Source organism: Nymphaea colorata, chromosome 11, assembly GCF_008831285.2.
Source record: "Nymphaea colorata isolate Beijing-Zhang1983 chromosome 11, ASM883128v2, whole genome shotgun sequence".
Taxonomy (NCBI): domain Eukaryota; kingdom Viridiplantae; phylum Streptophyta; class Magnoliopsida; order Nymphaeales; family Nymphaeaceae; genus Nymphaea; species Nymphaea colorata.
The window spans coordinates 10,048,493-10,063,309 of NC_045148.1; the positions used below are offsets into that span (position 1 = coordinate 10,048,493).

The window sequence follows — 14,817 nt, forward strand, 5'->3', positions numbered from 1 at the left end:
GCCATTCCTATCTTCTTTAAGCTGCAATGAACTCGATGGAATCCCCTTTAACGCTAATGGTTCTGCAACATCTCACAGCAAGAGAAGCTTTGATTCCCCGCTGATCACATTTCTTCCGCAAATAAAAGCTATTTAAAAAGCTGTTTCTGGAATATAATTGCAAAAGTAAACCCTGCAATTGGAGCTAACATTATTGGAAAACAGAGAGAGGGTTCATATAGATGTACTGATCATTTTAATGTCACAATCACCCCCATCATGAAGAAAAATTTGGAATCAAAACACGATAGTAGATATACACAAATAATAAGCGTTCATGGAATAGTCTACAGAATGCAGCTCCACTAGCAAACATGGTGAGAGCGAGGCTACTCCAGTTACATGAGGGCCGAACAATCTTATCACCAGGAATGAGTTCCTTTTGACACTCCAAAAATCACAACAATGATAGCAAGGATCGCCTGAAATTTTGCACTTTCATCAGTCGTCTGATTCAGATTTAAGCTCACTAAATTAATGCAGAAAAGTGCACTATTGAAGATGAAAACGGAAGAACTATTGGTTAAAGATAAGAACATTTCCATTTTAAAGATCAATGCTGAACGCAAATGGTTGATACTTACAGCAACTGTGCATGCAATGTACCCAGGCTTCTCTCTGTAATCTATCCTTCTAACACAGATTAGAATGAAAGCCCCAATATACCAAGGTATTGCAGCAAGAAAGAAGCCAATAATAAACCTTAAACAAGGACAGAAGAATTTGTTAGATTCAAAATTACCTTACCTGTGATGATTAATTACTAGAGTGAAACAAGCATAATATAGTAGACCTGATATCTGCTCATGCACGCGCCCATGATTAAAAAAGACAAGCAAAAAATCTTGAAACAACTACTAGATGGAAAAACGGTTAAGCAGAACACTGAAATCTACTTTGATTTTCACACAATTATTTGAGGTCATCTTCTGCAGATAGTGAACTAATCTCACACGATTCCTGTTGACACTTGCTATCTGAATTAATTTACGACAAACCAAAAAATGTGCTCAACTCAGTCATGGTTTATCTCATCCTTTCAAACCGTAACGGGGCTAGATATTTTTCCCTTACGAGGACAACTCCATGAAAAGCTGATCCAACAGATCCAATGGAACAGCACGGAGCTATATATAATAGCATCTCTTTAGAGATGAAAAATTTGCCACCATAAGTCGAGTGCCTCAGATTCAATTAAGCCCCTGCTTTTATAAGCACGTAGACCATATGACGCCTTTAACTATTCCGAACTATTCAATTACAGAGAGAAAATACAACTTACAGAAACCAGCCCAAGCCAATGCCACAGCAAGGAAGACGACGTTCTCTTACAGGTGTCCCCTCTGCAACCGCATAGCCTTGAGATCACCAAACAACAAGAAGCACACACCTCTTAGTACATAAATTAACAAGAAATGGCTACTTTTAAAGAAGGAAGAAAGACAATTACATGTGAAGGAAACACAAAAAGTGAAAAGGAGGACAAAAAGCAATGCATTGTCATGATTGACCCATGAAACTTATAAAATGCTCTGCCACGCAAGACAAACACCATGAGTCCCATCCAGTGGTGGACTACACCACTCTTTGGAACGCATTGGTATTCAAGAAGGGAGCATGAACGCTACAAGTGCTTTGGGGTTGAATAGGAGTAGATTTATTCTACAGTTCAAGCTTAGGTTCTAGCAAATTCTAGCCAACTGTTATAGTCTTATCTCGACAAGCCGAAGCCTCAGCTAGCTCAGTTAGTTTCCCACCTCCTAGGTAGCATATTTATGATTCCCACCCATATGGATGTAGAAAAATCCTATGTCATTTAGGATAGACAGATGAAGACTATTTGGGAACTCTAGATGGAAGTTTGAGTTTAAAATCACAAGCACCACAGATCAGAATTTCTTTGGGGAGACCTTGATGGTTGACCGATGTATAAAAATTAGTAGCCTTTTGGGGATCCAAGCAGATTCTAACTACTGGATTGATCATCGAGAAAGTCCATTTGGCTTTCCTGATCAAACCAATTAGTAGACTAGAAAAACGAGAGATGAGATCATAGCTATCACAAACTACAATTACGCTTTCACCACAGCTCTCTGACAAACACGGAATCACTTCCATATCAGTAGAAGAAAGAGAAGAGGAGCGTTTGAACAAATTCAACGCGTGGTAATATCGAAGAAAAAGAAATGGGTACCAAATCAAGGCACTAAAACAAACTTCTTCCTGAAGATTCTTCGCTAAAAGACCTACAGAAGAAGCCCGATCAACTTAAATAACCAAGAATTGCCGTCAAACCAAAAGAATCACAGGCAGATCTTCAAACTCCATCTTCCACTCCAATTGATACTACAAAACGCCCGACGATAGCTCAGTAACAACATTTTTCGAGCCAATCACCATAGTAGCACCCTAAATGAGAGATCACACAGTCCTCTATCATTCTCTAAGCGATGATCCCGACAAGGCGACAAGATCAAGCCCGAAGAGGACCCATCTCAGGAAATCCCCTGGAGAAACGAAGGAACTAATGGACGTCGCAGCAGGCGTCATCCACAACCCGAGATCCGACCGACAGACATTAGTTCCCCGCCATTTTAGAGCAGTCCTATGGCTTCCAAGATCAGGAAAAGAAACAGGAAGAAGCATCACAGACAGTATGCATAGAAGCGTTAGTAAATAGTAGTATACCGGGTACAGTCTGGTAGCCATGGGGTGGAGGAGGAGGAGGAGGGTAGTAGGGTGGGGCGGACGGCACCGATCCTGGGGGAGGGACAGGCTGGGGGAAGCCGATAGCTGGCTGCCCCTGGGTATAGGAGGGCGCCCCTTCTCCCGGGAACGTTCCGTAGTATGGCGGCTCCCCTCCCTTGCTCTTCTCGCTCTCCCGGCTCATCTTTCCTTCTCTCTCTCTCAGAAGTCAGAGGGAAGAGAACAGGTCACACAGAAGCTGGGAAACGTTCAGCTCGTCTCGTCCTGTAAGATTACAACTGAGAGACAAACAGGGACAAGGCTCGCTTCTCTTTCACCGCTGCGAGCAGTGGCAGCCTTAACTACGAAAAAAACTCGATCCTTCCTGTATGGTCAACTCCATGAATCCAACCAATGCCTCCGAAAGATCGTTGGTCCCATCCGGATTTTTGTCACAAGTTGAAGAAGTTCACCGAAATATATGCAATTTTTATAAAAGAATTCGTTTCTGATTTGTTTATTTACTGATATTAAGAAGAGGAAATCTCATAGTTTGAATGCACCCCAATCATTATGCCAACACTAGCTGTTATTGTTTTGTTGATGTAATTTTCCAACGTCTTTACTTTCTTCTGGTATTCAAAAGAGAATAGAAAAGAAAAGAAAATTCTGCATACAGCTCAAATGTGGTAATATATCAAGCTTGTCTAATTGGAATTTCCTTTTTGTCTTTTTTATGATTTATTCGTTTCAGTTCTTAACTTTTTACTGACTTTTACCCTGATTGATATCGATGTTGGACGTACAAAAGAATAATTTTCTTTCTTTACCCTTCAAAGTTTTGTGCCTATCAAAGTTAAATGTTCTCAAGATATTTTTTTCCCTTTATAAATGCACAACACTGTCAGGAAACATTATAGCAGCTACAATCACACTATTTTTCCAAATATTTAGTAGCTGATAATTGACTCGGCCACATTTCATAATAAATATAAGCCGGAGTTTGTGCTATTCTAATAAATTAATCTTTTGGGACTAAACATGTTTTCCATCCTTGTCCCATAGTTTTCATTGACAACTAGAGGAAACTGCATCCAGGTCGAGAGACTTTGTCGCTCACTCGGTACGGTATAACTTAAGCCTAGTACTCCTGCACTAGAGGCTTAGCTTAACTTTACCTATTTAAACTTATGATTTTGGTTGATGCCCACAGAAATCAAACCAAATATCAAACTTATATATAGATGCAGATCCATATGTGGGCTTGTGTAGGCAGTTGCCCACACAATTTCATAACTTTGTTTTTTCATATTGGTGATTATCAACAATTCGTTTATTGATCACTGTGTGCCCTTTAATTATTTGCCTAATGCCCCTTAATCATTTTATTACGTCCAAGAATTTTTTAAATAAGCACCCCTTGGCAAAAAATGTCTTGACTAGGGCACATGAGCCAAGTCGAGCATGAGCTTGGCCAGCTCGAACTCGACTAGCTCAAAAAACTCGAGCTTGAGCTCGGCTTGAACTCGAGTCAAGCTCCTTGTAGCAAGCTCGAGCTCGACTCAACTATACAAAATCGAGCTCCGCCTCGAGTCGTTTAGCCCATTTAACTCGTTTAGGCATTAACTCTAGTAAGCATTAACTTGTTTAGGCATTAACTCATGTAAACATTAACTCGTTTAACTTGTTTAAGAGTTTAACTTGAGTAAGCATTAATTCATGTAACTTGTGAAAATTTGTTTTTGTCCTAAAAGTTAAAACCAATGATTTGGTGAACCGGTTTTGGCAATATTGTATAGAGTGTCTGTTTGTGAGTCGAGTCAAGTTCTAGAAGCTCTAACTGGACTCATTTATTGTTTCAAGTATCTTTGTAAGCTCGAACTCGGCTCGTTTATAAATGGGTCGAGTACGAGCCAAGTTTTTTTTAGCGAGTCCAAGTTGAGCCCGAGTTGACTCGGCTTGTTGTGCAGCCCTAGTCTTGACTATATCCTTGCTTATATATGTTTGTTTGCCAATGAAACTTGTGTGAGACAAGTTTTATATGGATCACTTATCTTTGTTTCAAGGATGAAAACAATTTCGTGAAGATTTAAGGGGATGATTCTTCCTCATTTTAAGGTGAACGTAAGTACTGGAATACTAAAGTCGATACAAGCTTGTTCTATGGAGCTCGATTTGAGTTCGACTAAGTCTAGGCTTGAGCTCGAGCTGGTCCAACTTAAGCTTGACTCGGCTTGTGTGCAACCCTACTCAAGTATGTCATAATATTAAAACTTGTTTCAACATGTAAAAACAAAATATTGAGAGTAAATACTTTGGATAACAAACCCGAATGGCATAGTGTGACTGGTTGGATGAGTACACCAATCTGGTCATTAATTTGAAGGGAATAACCACAAGTTCACCCAAGTCCAAGTCTTTACAAGTGTAGGGAGGAGCTTCTGCCGCTTCAATAAAAAAAAAAAAATTGAGTAACAAGTTTTCAATAACAAAGTTTGGTGAAATTTGTCAAAAGTAGAAGATAACCGGGAATTTGGCTCTTAAATTTGCTAAAAATGATGGTCCCCATATTACCTACAGCTATATATATATATATATATATATATATATATATATATATAAAGTGTTTCTAACACTTATGGCCAATCGAACCTACTGAAAGCAACATAAAGAAGTAGAAAATAATTGAGGCTATGGACAGTTTGGAGTAATGCATTAGGACGTAATTTATAAAAACCATCGTGCTTTGACTTCAAGAATCAAAGCTTCGATGAACAAATGTTCAAAATTTCCAACTCTGGAAATATGAACTCCGTCCTTCAAGAAGCAAAAATCTACTCTTTTTTGGTTTATTTGATGTGAGAATTAAATTTTATAGAAAAACAAGATTCAGTTCATTTGAATTCGTAATTTATGAGCTATACCATTTTACTTACGCATCCAAATAAGCTTTTGTGAAACTATACTTTTAAGTTATTAAATTGTCACAATCTCTCTCTCTCTCATTTTTTTTTTTCTTTTCTCTCTTAAATGGCAAGGTACCTTTCAAGAAGGAAACATTGAGGTAACCCCTACTGCCACGCCTTTTAGGGCAAAAAAGCAGAAAATTTTGTAATTAGATTGCACCCATTCTTTTTTTTTTCTCTTTCCATAAAATAATTGAGTTTTTGGGACACATTAGTGTACATATATATATATATACTCGAAACTGACTTGGAGTCACGTGAGAGCTAGTTTGGGCAGTTGCCCTTACAATCCCATATAAATTGGTCTATTATATATTGGTTGAATTTGAAGGAAAAATCTAACACCATATCTCAATCCACAACCAACTTCACAATATGAATCCAATCTAATTTGATTTCCAGATTCACATCCGAATCTGAATCATACTTTTAAACCAAATTCAAACACCATGATGAGATATAAAGATAAAAATAGATGGGCCTTGGGTACATGATATTTATTTTAAATTGAATCCTATTCAAATCTGAATCCAATTGGATATTTACTTAAATGTGAATTGGAACCTGTTCAGAAGTCATTCTTAAATTCTAACCTGATCTGATTTCTCAATCCAAATCTGAATCCTATTGGATATTTACTTAAATGTGAATTTGAACCTGTTCAGAAGTCATTCTTAAATTCTAACCTGATCTGATTTCTCAATTATATATATATATATATATATATATTATATTTGATTTTGGATATGTGATCTTAATTGGGATTTATCAAAATCCCTAAGTGCTCCAATGCTTAAAAGAGAGGTTATGGCAATATCTACTAGTATCCCTCCATTTTTATGAGGCAAAAATTTTCTTAATAAATAGAGATCCCGCTTAGGTTTTGAAGCAGTTCTGGACCCTGAAGACAAGGGTACAAGATAGGGAATCTCCACTCATCTAAATGGCTTTAACAAATGATTTTTTTTTAACAAAATTGTAATTTTTCCAAGTTTTTTTATTGGGGTATTTTAATATTTTCTTCTATTTATTTTATTGTCCTCTACAAAGCAACTAAAGTTGCTAGCTATATATGTGGTGTATTGTTTTTCTCATAGCAGGTATATATTTTCTCAATTCCATCATGCTGGTTATAAGGATGTTAACGGGTTATGACCACGACTAAATCATACCTAATTTCCAAGCCTCAACTTATAGGGATATTAACGGATCAGATTCAAAATGGATTTATCATAGCATTCAGATCGAAACTCATTTGAATATGAATAAAGAAAAGTACAAGATATCCTAATCCATTTTTCAAATTCTGAATATGCAGACTTTTGTTTTCAAATATGAACTTGAATCCAAGCTTCAAATACACAATCGGATCCGAATATGATATGCGAAGAACTTACTTTAAAAATGAATGGTTATCAGAAACAGGCTGCTTGTTTAAAAATGGAGTCAAATCTAAACCTGAATGTGAAACTAATCAACATTAATTTAAACTCAAACCAAAAACTGATTGAACGTCATCTCTGAAATCTCAATCCAATTCAATTTCTTCTTCAGATGTTAATTTTTTATTTTCTTGTTTTTTCATATCCACCTTTTGTAACCTTTTTTTAAATTATCAAATGAACGAGTGTTTCTTATCATCACATTTGAAAATCTTTCAATAAATCCAAAATATATAACAAAAATGCTCTTATTTGTAGCAATAATTGGTGCTTCATGTCAAATTAATGAAATGCTCAAGTAGTGAATATGATTTTAAGCTATAACTTTTTAGCCCCCAAAAGGGAGTCTGAAAACTGCCATTTTAGCATCATCTTTGCTTTAAATTTATCTGGTGATCGTTTTTTGTGATGGAAAAGAAACTGAAAATTTTCAAAGCATCAGCATGAACAGAGAGAGTGGAAACTTTGTTAACGTTGAACATTTCTGGAGCGCACGCAGCGGCAAGTCTTTCCCGTTAATAAGGTCACCCACCAGCACATGATCTGCTGGTTGATGTCTTTATGGAGGTGGGTGGAGAATGTGTGGGGCAGGTGACACCGTGGTGTTCAACCAACTACCCACCCACCTACCACAGAGAGATGGAAAGAGGGAGAGAGACTTTGTATTTCATTTAATTTTTGCTAGCAGCCGAGGGAGAGAGACTTTGTATTTCATTTAATTTTTGCTAGCAGCCGAGGGAGAGAGACTTTGTATTTCATTTAATTTTTGCTAGCAGCCTCCTTTTTGTAATTTGAAAACGGTTTGGGAGTCGTAAAAATTTTCGTTTAGCGTGTTACTCTCATTCGGCCTTCTTGATTACGGAATTAGAATTGTGGTAGATATTTTTGTTTTATTATAAGACTGATTCATACGTTGTTCGAGCGACAGATTGGCCAATTTCAGACCATAAGGTTCGCATGTTTAATCTATAGAATTTTCAGAATACACCTTAAATGATCAATTTGAAGTTTTCGGAAGTTCATGATACTAATAAATTCTTACTGCTTGGAAATTTTTTAGAGAAGCTTCCTGTTTTTCTGGGGGTTTGGCACGCTGTTTCTCTCCATTGTTTAAAGCGTCTATAACTACTGGCCCCCGGCCTTTCATTCTTCTGCTCCATAGCTGCTAGTACGTGAAGCCATCTCCCACTTCCCTTGGTTCTTCCTACTGGTGAACTCTCTCTCTGTTTGATACACCGCTCTGTTTCCTCCCCATCTGAGGGCTTCTCTCGTCTCATTTGATTGGTGCTGTTAAATAAGCAGCGCAAGGAGACATGGCGCAGGAACCCATAAAATCTGAAGAAGTAAGCTGCCAGAGTTGCCTCTAATACGATCGATCTAGGGAGTTTCTTTTCTTTTGTGTTAGATTGAATTGCAGAGCGATGTGTCGTGCTCAAAGATGATGTCGTGGCGTTTTGTTATCTTTAACGCGTTCCATACTAGTTGACCATCTTTTCCTGCATGTATACAGGTGGTTCTCACGGAAGAGGTGGGCAGTGTTAGATTGATCACGTTGAACAGGCCTCAGCAACTGAACGTTATTTCCTCAAAAGTGGTATGGATTAATATTCAGCTGGAACAATTTGTAACACCTATTTAAAAGCTCAGTCCTGTATTGAAGATTCATGAAAATATCGGTGATTATATGGCTTGGAAAATTGTCGGAGATTTTCCAAATCTTTGATATGAGACTAGACTTTCATAATGAGTAAATTACTTCTCGGTTTTAACTTTCTAATGACGAGAATGAGAATGTTCATGTGTTAATGTGGATGACCATGATCAGGTGTCAATACTAGCTGAGACTCTAGAGAAATGGGAAGGAGAAGATGATGCAAAACTTATTGTTATTAAGGTTAGTTCCGTGACACTTAGAAAGAAGAAAAGAAGAGGTTTACTTTTCTGTTATGGGAAGTAACAACAATGCATATCCATTGTTACTAACAGGGAAGCGGGCGTGCATTTTCTGCTGGTGGGGATTTAAAGATGTTCTACACTGAAGGAAAGACAGGTAAGCTTCCTTCAAGTAGGTGTTCCAGTTGGGGAGAATGGTACTGCAGTTCTGAGATATGCAGCTTTTATTTTTTAATTTTGCTTGCTCGTCTGCTTTAACCTGTATTAGCTATACTTCTTCACTCTTGAGTTTCATAACGTCATGCAATTTGGTTGTAGCTATTAATACCAACGTTTTCATGTGTCATGGCATGATCTTCTGGCTTATTATAGTGTCTGTTGGATACTACTGCTTCATGTAATACGTCTGTAGCCAAGTTGTATTAGTTGTTCATGACCAAGTTAGTCCATCTTTGGTTGTTCATAAAATCTGGGGTTAGGAATCTTATTAGGACATCGCTCAGCCTTATCATACCAAAGTTGGTCTTCTAAGTGCATACTTTCTTCTTTTTTTTATTAACCTATGCCACCTCGTCATGCAGATATCTCTTGTACTGAGGTTGTCTATAGGATGTATTGGTTAGTTCATCACATCCATACCTATAAGAAGACAACGGTATATTACTCATCTTCTGTCTCTTCACTATCCAAAATAAATACAAAGATGACTGGACAAGACATGCCCTTACCTTTTGAGTACTTTGCTTTCAAAGTATAGTGTACCAATAGTCTCCTGATTTCTGATTGCAAAGTATAACGCTGTTGTCAGGTAGCTCTTGTTCATGGTATTGTCATGGGTGGAGGTGCATCACTCAGTGTTCCTTTGAAATATTCGGTCGTCACTGAAAAAACTGTAAGTGTAATCCTTTTGGGAGTGGTAGGTTACTCGTGATAAATAACTTTTATGGTAATTATCACGTCAGGTTAAAACATTATCCATGGGTGGAAAACACTGATAAATTACTGTCTATTTAAATAATTTTTGCTAGTTTCTTATTTCTTCATTTAAAACTGGTTCAGATGAGACAACAGATTGAAAAGTATTTCTATTTCCTTCTTCCTTCTGTTTGGCAGGTTTTTTCAGTGCCTGAAGCTAGTGTAGGATTCCATACAGACTGTAGTTTCTCTTACATTCTTTCACATCTTCCAGGGCATTTAGGTGAACTTTGCCTAACCTTACACATTATTAAAAGATGATATAGTCATTGTATACCATTTGAATGCTTTGTCAATAATCACAGGGGAGTACCTGGCCTTGACTGGCGCCAGACTGGATGGAAAGGAAATGCTTTCTGCAGGCCTTGCTACCCATTTCGTCCCTTCTGCTGTAAGATTTAGCTTGCTGCTTCTATTCCAGCTGATCCTTTTAACCATACCAATTAGTAGCTTGAATTTAAGGCAGCACCTCTCTAGATTAAGTTCTGTTGGTACCTGTTCATGCATTTCTTTCAATTTCTAACACTTGTTCTCGGCTATGAAATAGTTTTATACTTTTATTCCCCTATCTAATCCAAAGATGCATAGCTTGAGTTGCTAAAAGCCAATTGACCAAGTTATCCATATGTTTTGAGTATCTAGCTTGATCCTTTCCATCCTACAGTTTAAGTAACCAAATTCGTAGCCAGATTAAACTGCATTAGAAAATATGTTGAGCATCACATCATTGTGGTCTTCTATTCATGGCAGAAAATGGTTGAGCTTGAGAAGCGCTTGCTTAGTTTGGACTCTGGTGATGAAAGTGCTGTCAGTTCTGCAATTGAGGAATTCTCAGTACCTGTCGAACTCAATGAGAAAAGCGCCCTGAACAAGTAAGAAAAGTCAAAATCAGCAATTCTGGAATAGTTGTCTTTAGAAGAAAAACAAGAAATACCCTCATTCAGACATTGCATCACTATGAGATTACTTTTCCTCTTACTATTGTTTCTGTATATCTATTCCTTCCATTTTTCCTATTCTTGCAGGAAAAAGGTAATAGATAAATGCTTTTCTCAAGGATCCGTGGAGGAAATCATAAGTGCATTGGTCAGTATGAAACTGCTTACTTGAATTCTTTTGTTTGATATCCAAAATGAGGACTGCAAGACTTAACCTTTGATGCACATAATGAGCCACCATAGACATGCATATGCACACCTTTAGATTTTGGTAATTGGTATGAAACAATTAGATCAGATTCTCAGAATACCCATTCAAGCACCATTTATACATGTTGCATAAGTGTCTGTAATTTCCTTCGATTGAAACATGTTCAAATACCATCAGCTATTCAATGCCACATGATGGTGCACAGAAAAAATTAAGGATAATATTTATGGACCATCTCAATGTCTAACTGCTGTCATAAATCAGAACATTTCTACCAAACCATATGTACATATCCTTAAATGTGTTCGCTTCAATGGCATATGGAAAGGCAATAAATCTGATGAATATTCTGATCTTGGCTTTCAGGAGGCAGAGGCCAGTGCAGAAGGAAATGAATGGGCAACTGAAGTAGTCAAAGGGTTGAAAAGATCATCACCAACAGGACTTAAGATCACACTGAGATCTGTATGTAATTATGTGTCTTATTGGTCATGTTTTTCTTGTGAATATCTTATTGGTTCATGTTTGGTTTTCAATTTTATACATATCACTGCTGCTAATCTATTATATGCTGAAAGCACCAATAAGTTTGGTTGGGTCCAAACATAGATGTTCATGAGCAGCAGGTTTCTGATTGGCCCCAAGCCTACTTTCAAATCGGAAGTTTCATACGTGAATTAAAAGAAATTGAGTTCCTTTTGAGTTTTGAGCTGTTGATCTTAAAATGTATTTCTCTGCTGCAGCTTCTAAAAAACTAAAACCATCCTTGTCTCTCTCTATATATATCTCTTTCTCTCTCTAAAATGGCATTTTCCTAATATAAGAATGAAGAACTTTGAAGAAGATATCTGTACTGATAAGCAGTTTGATTTGATGAGAAAAGGTATACTCACTTGCACACCACACACATGTGCATGCTCACACACACAGATAGATGCACACATGCTTATGCAGAGCTAAAGGATATCTACATTTCATACTTGTAAATGAAATTCTTGTGCAAATATGTTGTGTTTTGGATTCTTCTGACGACATACAGATTTGTATTATCAAAATCCGCAAGAGTTCTCTAACAATATTTTTCTTTTACTCATTTGTGTTACTCCTCTTTAGGGTTTGCCTATTTTCTTTATTTTTAATTTTTGAAAAATGTAGCTGTTGATGTTCTTATTTTTTATTTAACTTCTAAAATAGTGTAGAACAATTATGCCACTATCCAATATACTCTTATAGTTTCTCCCTCAGTGTTGTACTTTAATCAACCCATTGTACTTCATTATCCATAACTAATTTCACAAAAAAAAAACAGAATTTTGCTTTCCATGTTGATGGCTGGAATTGGGGTTTAACATACACAATATAAGAAGATAGCCTTAATCTTGATTTTACAGAACCAAGGGTGTAAATTTCATTATGACCATTGTGTCATTTTAAATTATTTTTTCCATATGAAATATATTTTTTAATTTTGCAAATATATTATGAGTTTTTTTAACCATGAAGGCGTATTGAGAATTGCATTTGCCTTTAGTAGATCATGTTCATGACTTTCATGTTAGGCCCCTTATTTACCACTCTACTCTGTAAAGTTTGAATATGGTTACCGCTGAGATTTGATCATATATTTTGACAAAGTTAGGCCATATGTGCTTTTCCTTATGTGTCATTATCAAGAAAAGCTTAGCAAGTAACAACAGCCTGTGATTTCTTTGTTTGAATTCCAGTTTTGCAGATAGGACAAGTAAACATGGTTTCCATTTCCTATCAAAAGTTTGAAAAGTGGCATTTTGCCTATACATGACTTGGTGCCTTTGATTGCTAAGGATTCTAGGGGCCAACATTCATGATTATCTTGAATTCTTGCCAGGTAAGGGAAGGAAGGAAACAATCCTTGGCTGAATGTCTGAAGAAGGAATTCAGACTTACCATGAACATACTGAAAACAGTAATCTCCAATGATATGTATGAGGTAAAGTGTACAAAATGATAAGTGGATAATAAAAAAGATAACCATTTATTTTCTCCCATCATCTAATTTTTGTGTATCTGTTTGGGCTGAGAAGGGAATTAGAGCTTTGGTGATTGACAAGGACAAAGCTCCAAAGGCATGAAATTCTCTCTCCTTCTTCCCTTTCCCCTTCCTCCTCCCACCTTTCTCCTCTCTCTCTCTCTCTGTCTCTCATAAATATGTAAATTATCGCAGTGGGATCCGCCAACCTTGAACAAAGTGAGCAGTGAGAAATTGGACCTGGTCTTTGAACCTTTCAAAGATGAGTTGGAGCTTCAGATTCCATCGGAGGGCAAGTTATCCAGGTTAATATGATCTTCAACATCCCCTTGCTTATACGTGTACGTGTGTAGAGAGAGAGAGGGAGAGACTAAGGAAGATCTGGAATTTTACAATGAAGGGAATTCATGCAGTTTTCTCTATTTCCCCACTCACTATTCAGTGGCTTAAGGATCAGATAATCTGTATATCTGATTGCTATATTTATTTATTTACAGTTATTATGGTTTTTGATGTAGGCATCCTTTTTCACGAGCAACTGGCTTTACGATTGCTCCAGATTTAGGAAAAATGCATTCTATTAAAACAATTCTACTGAAAGAGTGTTTTACTTTTTAGTTAAAAGAATAATTAAAATATTAAGAAAGACCAAGAAAAGGACACTAATTGAAAACTATAAGAACGGTAAATAAACTTTAGCTCTCTCTCTCTCTTTCTACGTATAAATTTACTTTTCATTGTCTTAGTTTCTGACATCAATATTTACAGGTGGGATGGAAAGTTCGAAAAGTCTGTCTATCATTCTCAGAAGCACTGACAGGTAGCAGAGGCTACTTCTTACTTCTTAAGTCAGACCGGCAAATCTACCATCCATCGCGTTTTACTCCACAAAAGAAATAGGCCATTTTCCAGTTGTCCTAAAGAGCTTGTCTGGTTGTTTAGGTGAAAGGGCTTGCAGAAATAGCACCACCATGATGAAGTGGACTGCAAGAAAAATAAAAGCGAATGCTCAGTGACATGGCTAGTCTCGATGAGCAGCAGCACACCATTGTCATGCGACAAGCAGCCATCTTGTTTTCATTTTTGTTTTCCTGTTTGGTGTGTATGAATCCTATTCTCAGAACTGAAGAATGCTTAATGTTCTTCAGCTGAGTGACAGGTCTGTAGCCATAAAAGTTGGTACTTCTTTACATCTACTTATATTTAATCTACTTCATTTACAATTCCAGTGCATGAATATTTTTGCCAGTCAAGCTATATGAAAAGGGCCTATCTTAGGATCAAAATTTACTGTCATAAAGAATCAAATGGTGTCACGTCCTCTGCAGATATTAACTGGAAGCACGGGGTTTCTGCAGTTCTCTCTTTGATACCAAAAGACTCCGTCTGCATCATTTCTTCACTTCTTGAAGTTCCTAAGGTGTGTCCAACTTCTTAGGGTCACAACTGATCTAGGGCCAACCCCAAATCACGGTTTTCTATCAAATTGCAGTTTTTTAGATCTGCGGATTTGAGATTTTTTTTCTCAACCAAATTCATGCATGGATCCCAAGGAAGAAGGTTAACCTTCAGATCCATGAATCTTTCAAGCAAGAAGTTTCAATTCTATGGATCCCAAGATCTCAAAGCACGGCTTCCAATTTGAGATTTGAGGCTTGCA

At 37.1% G+C, this 14,817-nt stretch overlaps 2 protein-coding genes across 4 annotated transcripts; one reads left to right on the forward strand and one right to left on the reverse strand.

Moving 5' to 3' along the window:
- Positions 1–190: 190 nt before the first annotated feature.
- Positions 191–3,151, reverse strand: LOC116263772 (60S ribosomal protein L18a-like protein). The gene is made up of 4 exons (XM_031643551.2): positions 2,728–3,151; positions 1,322–1,397; positions 624–741; positions 191–461 (listed from the first exon to the last, which is right to left on the reverse strand). The coding sequence occupies exons 1-4, from the start codon at positions 2,927–2,929 to the stop codon at positions 402–404; spliced, it is 456 nt and encodes a 151-aa protein (XP_031499411.1). The 5' UTR covers positions 2,930–3,151; the 3' UTR covers positions 191–401.
- A 4,400-nt stretch (positions 3,152–7,551) lies between these two features.
- LOC116264941 (3-hydroxyisobutyryl-CoA hydrolase-like protein 5) lies at positions 7,552–14,385 on the forward strand. 3 transcript variants are annotated; one of them, XM_031645409.2, is made up of 17 exons: positions 7,552–8,083; positions 8,193–8,475; positions 8,643–8,726; positions 8,958–9,026; positions 9,119–9,182; positions 9,607–9,680; positions 9,834–9,917; positions 10,139–10,223; positions 10,306–10,391; positions 10,751–10,872; positions 11,026–11,086; positions 11,516–11,614; positions 13,017–13,118; positions 13,213–13,254; positions 13,353–13,462; positions 13,926–13,977; positions 14,100–14,385. In XM_031645409.2, the coding sequence occupies exons 2-16, from the start codon at positions 8,446–8,448 to the stop codon at positions 13,972–13,974; spliced, it is 1,161 nt and encodes a 386-aa protein (XP_031501269.1). In that variant the 5' UTR covers positions 7,552–8,083; positions 8,193–8,445; the 3' UTR covers positions 13,975–13,977; positions 14,100–14,385. The 3 variants fall into 3 exon arrangements, with proteins under 3 accessions (XP_031501269.1, XP_031501268.1, XP_031501267.1); XM_031645408.2 differs by having other exon boundaries at positions 7,553–8,083; positions 8,193–8,342; positions 8,435–8,475; positions 13,926–14,385; XM_031645407.2 differs by having other exon boundaries at positions 7,553–8,083; positions 13,926–14,385.
- Positions 14,386–14,817: the final 432 nt, after the last annotated feature.